At 35.0% G+C, this 9,382-nt stretch overlaps 2 protein-coding genes across 2 annotated transcripts; one reads left to right on the top strand and one right to left on the bottom strand.

Moving 5' to 3' along the window:
* Positions 1 to 1,372: 1,372 nt before the first annotated feature.
* LOC110301996 (olfactory receptor 7E178-like) lies at positions 1,373 to 2,302 on the top strand. Its single transcript, XM_021172733.1, has one exon. The coding sequence runs from the start codon at positions 1,373 to 1,375 to the stop codon at positions 2,300 to 2,302; it is 930 nt and encodes a 309-aa protein (XP_021028392.1).
* Positions 2,303 to 7,646: 5,344 nt separating this feature from the next.
* Positions 7,647 to 8,603, bottom strand: LOC110302495 (olfactory receptor 7D4-like). Its single transcript, XM_021173287.1, has one exon. It carries the CDS (start codon positions 8,583 to 8,585, stop codon positions 7,647 to 7,649), a length of 939 nt encoding a protein of 312 aa, XP_021028946.1. The 5' UTR covers positions 8,586 to 8,603.
* Between the last annotated feature and the right edge of the window lie 779 nt (positions 8,604 to 9,382).

The following is a 9,382-nucleotide window of genomic DNA, read 5'->3' as shown; positions in this document are numbered from 1 at the left end:
TTAAGTACCTAAGAAGGACAGAATATAGTATAGGACCCTCCAGTATTTAGGCTATAAGCCACATGATGTGGGTGGTGGAAACAAAACTTGGGGTACCTGAAAGAGAAGGACATGCTTTTATCTGCTGAGAAATCTCTCCACACACATTATTAGTGTATACACTCAAAATATAAATCCAAGGAAAAGAACTTGGTGTAAATTTTGAAGATAAAATTTACATGTTACTCATAGTGTTTTTTTATTAGAATGATTTTTTTCCCTATGAAATAGACAGAAAAATCACTTAATTCTTCATGTGTAGATTTATTGGTTGGGAGATTTTTTATTGTGTTCATAGAGTAAGCATTTGAAAATACCTTTCCTCTCTATTATATTTTTTGCCTAGAGTTTATTACTATGATATATATATATATATATATATATATATATATATATATATATATACAAGTTATTGCCACAGTGGCCATTGAAATACAGGTTGTAAGAGTTAGCACAACTAAGAAATATAACTAAAGTTACATTGTCCATGAGATAGACTGTTTTGCCTTATATTCAAAATACCCAAGATAGGCACGCTTTACTAGAAAAGGAACTTATGGAGGTCACAATTTTGTATTCCATAATTTCAAATAATGCAGTACTGGATTTGATGGTGGTCTCTTAGTAAATGGCAGAAACTGAAGAGAAAGTCATAATATAATCAGTCCAGAGAGTCTAGATTCTCTTATCTTTACCAAGAACCTATCTTTATTTAGTAAAGATTGCTTTTTCTTTTTTCTTCTCCTCCTCCCCTCCCCTCCCCTCCCCTCCCCTCCCCTCCCCTCCCCTCCCCTCCCCTCCCCTCCCCTCCCCTCCCCTCCCCTCCCCTCCCCTCCCCTCCCCTCCCCTCCCCTCCCCTCCCCTCCCCTCCCCTCCCCTCCCTTCCCCTCCCCTCTTCTCTCCTTTTCTCTCCTACAATTATACTTCATTCCTTTCTTCCTATATTCCTTCCTTCTTTTCTCCTTTCCTTCCTTTCCTCTTTACCTCCTTTTCTACTATTCTCCATCATCTGTTCAGATTGAGTGTAGATGTTTACATTTACTACACAAAGGCTGTACCACTGACCAACATTCAGATCATGAATTCACCATCTTCAGTGCAGCAAATAGAAAGCTTTTTAGCAATCTTTCAGTAACTACCAAATAGAAGCAAAGACCCCAGACTATGAACTTTTTTCTAAATAAATAATTTAAGTAAAAAAACTTAACACTTCTCATATATGAATGATTTCTTAAGAATTGCTAGATCACAGAAATACAGGCATGTAGTCAGTTGCCGATAGAGTGCTTAATTCACTCCAAACTTTTCTTTTTTCAAAGGATTTCCAAGCTGTATGGAGTCATATAATTTAACAAGAACTTTGGAATTCCTTCTCCTTGGACTCTCAGAGGACCCTGAACTGCAGCCCGTCTTATTTGTACTATTCCTGCTCATATACCTGCTCACTGTGCTTGGAAATGTGCTCATCATATTGGCCATCAGCTCTGATTCCCACCTCCACAGCCCTATGTACTTTTTCCTCTTCAACCTTTCATTGTCTGACATGGGTTTCAGCAGCACCACCATGCCCAAAATGCTGGTAAACATGCAGACTCATAAGAAATCCATAACTCATTCTGAATGCCTAACTCAGGTGTCTTTCTTCTTTCTTTTTGGCGATATGGGCGGCCTATTACTGACTGTGATGGCCTATGACCGATGGGTGGCCATTTGTCACCCTCTGCACTACCAAGTCATTCTGAACCCTTGTCTGTGTAGATGTTTGGTTATAGCTTCATTTTTCATTAGTTTTGTGAGTTCACAAATACACTGCTTGATGGTGTCACAACTAACATTTTGCACTAATATGGAAATCCCTCATTTCTTCTGTGATGTTACAGAGCTTCTAAAACTTGCCTGTTCTGACACCTCTATCAATAATATAATTAGGTTTCTTTTAAGCATCATTCTTGGTTTCCTCCCAGTCTCAGGAATATTTTATTCCTACTATAAAATAACTTCCTCCATTTTTAAAGTTCCATCACTGTTAGGGAAATATAAAGCCTTCTCTACCTGTGGATCTCACCTGTCAGTTGTTTGCTTATTTTATGGAACAGGTATAGGTGTCTACCTTAGTTCAACAGTTTCTAGTTCTTCCAGGGAAAGTGTGGTGGCCTCAGTAATGTATACAATGGTGGTTCCCATGATGAACCCCTTCATTTACAGCCTGAGGAACAGGGACATCAAGAAAGCCCTTCACAAAATTGTCAAACAAATAATGTAGTATAACTACCCGAATGATTCCTTAATATATAGTTTTTAAAACTGTGCGTCTCATCACTAATTGTGGTGGCATGAAAAATATAGCAAATGTAAAAAGTTTCTGATCATAAAATGACCAACAATTAATTTATACATGTAGTAAATCAAGGTGTAAACTACAGTTTTTTCTAAGTTACATGTTGTAGTATCATTATGGCCTGGCTATTGAATATGCAAAATTATAAATTAGTACTGCACATGCTTAAATATGATGAAACACCAAAGAATATATCCAGAATCACTATAGATTTAATTTTTGAAATTACAATGTTTTTACCATAGGTACAAAGGAAAACATAATGGTTTAGTTATATAAGTAATGATTTTCAAATTATTCTTTTTTAAAATTTATTTTTTAATAGATATTTTCTTCATTTACATTTCAAATGCTATCCCAAAAGTCCCCTACACAACCCCCCCTCCCTGTTCCCCTACCCACTCACTCCCACTTCTTGGCCCTGGCTTTCCCCTGTACTGGGGCATATAAAGTTTGCTAGACCAAGGGGCCTCTCTTCCCAATGATGGCCAACTAAGCTATCTTCTGCTACATATGCAGCTAGAGACACGACTTCTGGGGGTACTGATTAGTTCATATTGTTGTTCCACCTATAGGATTGCAGATCCCTTCAGCTCTTGGGTACTTTCTCTAGCTCCTACATAGGGGACCCTGTGTTCCATCCTATAGCTGACTGTGAGCATCCACTTCTGTATTTGCCAGGCACTAGCAAGGCCTCACAGGAGACAGCTATAAGGTCCTTTTAGCAAAATCTCAGCATATAAGTATGAATTTAATATATGCTGGACTTTTTAGGAAGAATGTATAATTTTAAAATTTGATATTTATATTGCTTACTTGACTTTTATAGAGCAGCTCTTTGTAGCCAAACCTTGGGAATAGAGTCTTATTGCATTTTAATTATGGGGCCACTGATAGCATTTCCCAATTGTAGGGTTCGCTCCAAACTCAAGTACATATGGCAACAGTTAATGGACTCAATGGGCTCTTGTAATGAAGGATTTACTGAGAATGGTGAGGGTAAATTGGTAATGAGTGATATATACTTATACATATACATGTATGAACTTGTCAAATTTAAGGAAAGATTTAAATCACAGAATTTTAGTTTGACATTAAGAATTTGTACCAATTTCTGAAATTGTCTTTAATACTCCTGCCACTTTCTACTATGTATTGATATAATTCATCCTGCTCTGCAGTGATGTGTATTACTTCAAAATATTACATGAGTCTAAAAAAATGACAAATTTATAAATTTTGATATATATTTTTCAGTCATGTTTTTATTTTTATGAAAATATAAAAAACCTACACCCCACTAATAAGTATACAAATTTGATTTTATGTTTAATAGATGGTAAAATTTTATTCATGGTGAAGATTTTTATTGTTATTCTCTTGCAATATATGCATTGTACTTGGTATTAGATAGCATAATAACTTTTAAAAGTATGGCTTTCAGTGACTTTTTACACATAGCTCCCTAGACTTTACTATCACTACCATTTTCCCAGTAGTTATTTTTGATCCTCTAGATAGTAACATTGTCCTGTATAGATTAAATAAACAGTTTAAACAGTTTTGTATTGTATATATAAGACATTTGCTTACCTTCCTGCCACAATGAATTGCATACAACCACCCATTCTGTTCCCTGCTCTCAGAACTCCTAAAACTAATTCCTGAAGTCGATGGCTCTCAAAGACAAGTGACTTTGGTCACTTTCTGTATTTTATACTATCACCTCATTGAAGAGTCTTCAATAATTTTGGCTTAAAGCGCCAAAGCTCATACACATACTGTGAGTTAACACAAAGAATAAATATAAGTGTAGTTATATCACAAAGCTGCAATCTCAAATTTACTGGACTTTCTTAAGATTCTTCACCAGCATTACACTTTGATAATATGCTGCAGAGTAGAGAGGAATTCTCTAGTGCCAGAATGATATTCATCTCTACAGGTCATTTCTTTAAGCTGTGTTTCTTAGTTGGATGAAATTTGGACCATTTCTTTCCTTTTCCTCTAACTTACTTCCTCCTATGCTCCTACAACATAATGAATTCACTGGTAGAGTATTGTTTCTTATGGAATTAAGACCACAAATTAGTGATCAGAAAATGAAGCAGGTTTACATTAGTACATTTTCACAAATTTATTTCAGGAATCCAAACATCCCAGCATTAGAATCTTGTTACCAGACAACATATATCTGTAAACCAATGACAAAAATCATTGACAATTTCTGAACTTTTTTCAACAAGGAATATCTTTATTTTCATGACTGTGGCTTAAATGACTAACACTTACTTGACAGAAACTTGAAACCTCAAAACTGCATTCAGAACAGGTCATGCATATCTTCCAGAACTGTAAACTTTCCAATCTCCTCTCCTTTCCATGGTGGTGTTACATGCCAGAACACACTACAAAAGAAACTCATCCTATTCATAAAATAGAGAGTCACAGAGGTCATTTATGTATGCTCTCAGAAAAGATGAGAATTGCTCAGCCCCATATTCTACCTTACAATGTAGTCAATAATCAATATTTTTGTAATAGTCTACATTGTGAATTCTCTTCAGTACCATTCTAATTATAGAAGTAACAGATTTTCAATCCACCATGTTACTCCCTTTCACTTATGATCTTTGAATTTCTGAGGTTTTTGTTTAATCACTATCTTTTTTGGATATTAAAAGACAGGGCTTCCTTTGATATCATAACTGAGACTTTAAGTAGAAGAGAGAGAGAGCTTCAATGTCTTTCCAAACTACCTCAAAGGAGAGTTTCTCTCTGATTGTTTTTATTATTGTTCCAGAAAACTTAGAAATTGCTAAATGTTTCCAAGAACTAAAAACCTAAAACCTCTAATGCTGTTATACTTTTAGTAATTTTGAAAATATCAAGTCTAATAAGAAATTGAGAGACATGAGCCCCTATATTCTATGATGTTCCAGTGACCTAGGATAGGGGAGGCTCACAGGAGTCAATACTGGTTTCTTTAGCTGAGATGCATAGCAGTGGGGATATGGAACCTGAAAAGGTCACTTCCTTTAACCAGACAGGAATCATTGTGGAGGTATAAGGGCACCAACCATTCCACAACGTTTTTGACCAAAAATTGTTCTATCTACAACAAAGGCAGGGATACAGATGGAGCAGAGACTAAGGGAATGGCCAACCAATAACCCATCCAACTTGAGACCCATTCCAGGGGAAGCACAAATCCCTGGCATTATAAATGATACTCTATTGCAGACAGGAGCCTAGCACACCTGTCCTCTGAGAGGCTCCACACAGCAGCTAACTGAAACATATGCAAAGACACACAGTCAAATATTGGACAGAGCTTGTGGACTCTTATGGGGAATTTGAGAGAATTATTGACACCCAAATGGAGGAGCTAACTCCACAGAAAGATGGACATAGTCATCTAACCTGGACTCTATGGGGCAATCAGACACAGACCCAACAACAAAAGGTACTTGACCAAGACCCCTGGCACATATGTAGAAGATGTACAGCTCAGTCTTCTCATGTGTTCCCAAGAGTTGTAACAGAGCCTGTCTGTGGAATCCATTCCTCTAACTGGGCTGTCTTGTCTGGCCTTACTGGGAGAGGATTTGCCTAGCCTTGTAGAGACTTAACATACAGGGTGTGGGAAATGACATCCTTCATATGAGAAAAGGAGGGGGCTGGGTGGAGGAGGGCCTTTGTAAGTGGTGGACATGAAGGAAGATCAGCAATTGGGATGTAAAATAAATAAACAAATAAATTTAGAAACCAAGAAAGTAAAATGTGACAGGTAAATAAAAGTGGTAATTATTCAAATGGTTATATATATGAGCCAACTCTCTTATTCTTATACATTTTTCCAAATAATTGATCACATTCAAGGTATGATAAGGACAGATGTTTGTCACATGCATTATAAGAAAATTTTTATGATTATATAAACAAACATAGCAGAGTATGCTACATACATAAACACAGAGATCACTTTTAATAGACAATATATATTCTGATTCACTTTCATGTAGTTACTCTGTTCATAGTTAGCATAGTTACTATTGAAACAAATCTATTTAAATATTATAAATAATAAGTGGTAGAAATTAGTGACATGCCCATCAGTGTGTAAAATTGATATATTAACTAATATACTCATTCATAGACATAATGATTAGTTAATGAAAACCAATGAAACAAGAGGAAAGAGGATAATAAGGACAAAGGAAATGAGGGCAGAAACATAAAATAGAAAATAAGATAAGATAAAAAGAAAAAGATCAAAGGTTTTAAATGAATGAAGCAATGTTTCAGAATAACTCTAGTTACTAAATAACTAAAAGTAAGGTAGACAAAATTCTTTCAAATTTTTTTCTTTTTTTTTATTACGTATTTTCCTCAATTACATTTCCAATGCTAGCCCAAAAGTCCCCCATGCCCTCCCCCCACTCCCCTACTCACCCATTCCCACTTTCATATTCAAACTTCAATTGTTATTACAAAAATTGGGATAGTGAATATATGTCTTATGAACACGTAGTCATCGTCAATTTCCAGCTGTCCATTCCAAGTTAGTACTTTCTTTTCAAATATTACATAAAAGAGGGAAAAATTCTTAAGGAAATGTTGCCATATGAGTAGATTTAAATGTTTAAAGAAGAAAGAAGAAAATTACTGTATCCTGATACAGTGATAGCTATATTGCTGCAGTGATTTCCCTTACAGTGTTTCATAAGATGATACAAATATAAAGTATGATGAAAATAGTAATATTCAAACAATTCATTTTAAATTATAAAAATAGTTTTTATTGTATGTGTATGTGTGTGTGAACCTGTGCATGCCATAAGGTGCTGGTGAAGGTCAGAGGACAACTTTGTGAAGTTGATTCTCTGATTCCACTTTTACACAAATATCATTTATTGAGCTTATATTAAAAGAGCTGCAAGCTCTTTACATACATGTTGAACTATCTCACCTTTCCTTAAGCAATATACTTTGAGGAAAACCAGATTAGTTCCTATATAGATTCTGTAGATAAACTTCAAAACATCAGAAAAGTCCATAAAATTTATGTCAAACTTTTATATTTCTTCATAAACTTTATGAAGAAAAAAAATTTAAAAGATAATTGATTGGTATTTAGGGAGACATCAATTAATATATTCACAAAACCAAAACAATGAGAATAGTAGAAACTTCAAAGATCCAGGGATGAAATGACTTTGAATATTATTATTCACAATAATTACCCTTCTTTGGTATCAGTAATGCATCAAGGACAAAATTTAACTCTTCTAAGGAGTCTTACCAAGGCCCCCTTTACATCCTTGTTTCGCAAGCTATAGATGAAGGGGTTCAACATAGGGGTGACAACAGTGTACATTATTGAAGTGATTGTGTTTCTCTTGGATGAATGGGCTACAGCAGAACTGAGATGAACTACGAATCCTGTCCCATAGAACATGGATACCACACAGAGGTGAGACCCACAGGTAGAAAAGGCTTTATACTTATTCTTAATGGAGGACATTTTCATTAAAGCAGAGACAATGTGAAAATAAGAGAAAGCTATCCCAATGACAGGAAACATACCTAGCAATGCGGTAACCAAATACAGAAAAATGTTATTTATGTGGGTATCAGAGCGGGCCACCCTGAGAAGCTCAGTGAGTTCACAAAAGAAATGTGGGATTTCAGTGCTAGTAGAGAAGTTCAGTTGTTTTATCAACAGCATATGAATCAAGGAGACCCAGAACATAATGATCCAAGATAAAAGAACCAGAAGGCCACAGATTCGAGGGTTCATGATGACTGTGTAGTTAAGTGGATGACAGATGGCCACAAAACGATCATAGGCCATGATGGTCAGTAGAAAATTATCCATTCCAAGAAAATTATTAAAAAAATATACTTGAGTAAGGCACTCTGTGTAGGATATCTTCATGGTGTGCATGTAAATGTTCGCCAGCATTTTGGGGATAGTAGTGGAGGTTAAACAAATGTCAACAAATGACAGGTTGCAGAGGAAAAAGTACATGGGGCTATGAAGGTGGGAGTCACAGCTGGTGACTAAGACAATGAGAAAGTTTCCAAGCATGGTAATCAGGAACATAGACAGGAATAGTCCAAAAAGAACAGATTGAATATTAGGATCTTCTGAAAGACCAATAAGGAGGAAATGTACTATGGCTGTATGGTTCTCTGCTTCCATGCAGGTTTTTTGTTTTCTGAAGAGAGGAGGAAATAAAAGGATGCTCGCTATATGATCAGGTATCAGTTCTATCAGCATTGTCACTGGTATAGAAACATTATTCTCTATGTGGACTTATACAGAGTAATATGACCTTCATAGGCAAGGATAAATCAGTTCTCTTGCAATACTTAATTATTCAGTCACTTGTTAAATAAATAGAAATGTTCCTTTTATTATCAACTCAATAATTTTAATTCATATATATATATGTATATATATATATACACACACACAGGATATTTGTGTTTATTTCTTTGTTTGCTTTTATATGGCTCATCCAAAGTAATATATGCTAAACATATATTTTCATTTATGTTCTCTATACCTTTTTATTTTATATAGACATCATAAGACTGTATAGTTTTTAAATTGAAATATGTGTTCTGTTACCTGCAACATTATCATTATATAGTAGCTATCTCTCTTAGCCTTTACTTTTTTCCCTTTTACACATGTGGTAAATTTTTCTTTCATATACAGAATTAGCATATTTTAGCGAGTTTTAACATGAAAGTAAAATGGGGAAGAGTAAAAGGAACGGGAGGAAAACCAAAGAGAATATTTGATATCAACAAGATGAAAGTATATGGTACACACAAATGTCACAGTGAAATCATATCTTTCAATTATATGCACAAATAAAATTAGCATGCAGATCCATTGATAACATTTATCAATAGCTAAATATTACTATGCAAATGAGGTTTATCAGTAAAGAATGATATCATAATTTTGTGAATATTGACTAGAAATTT

Source organism: Mus caroli, unplaced genomic scaffold (assembly GCF_978045245.1).
Source record: "Mus caroli unplaced genomic scaffold, Mus_caroli_1 scaffold_11, whole genome shotgun sequence".
NCBI classification, from domain to species: Eukaryota; Metazoa; Chordata; class Mammalia; order Rodentia; family Muridae; genus Mus; species Mus caroli.
This window is presented reverse-complemented; position numbering and strand designations above follow the sequence as displayed.

What these genes read in the sequence shown, in the direction of transcription:
- LOC110301996 (XM_021172733.1), top strand. Translation starts at nt 1,373, where the DNA reads ATGGAGTCATATAATTTAACAAGAACTTTGGAATTCCTTCTCCTTGGA.
- LOC110302495 (XM_021173287.1), bottom strand. Translation starts at nt 8,585, where the DNA reads ATGGAAGCAGAGAACCATACAGCCATAGTACATTTCCTCCTTATTGGT.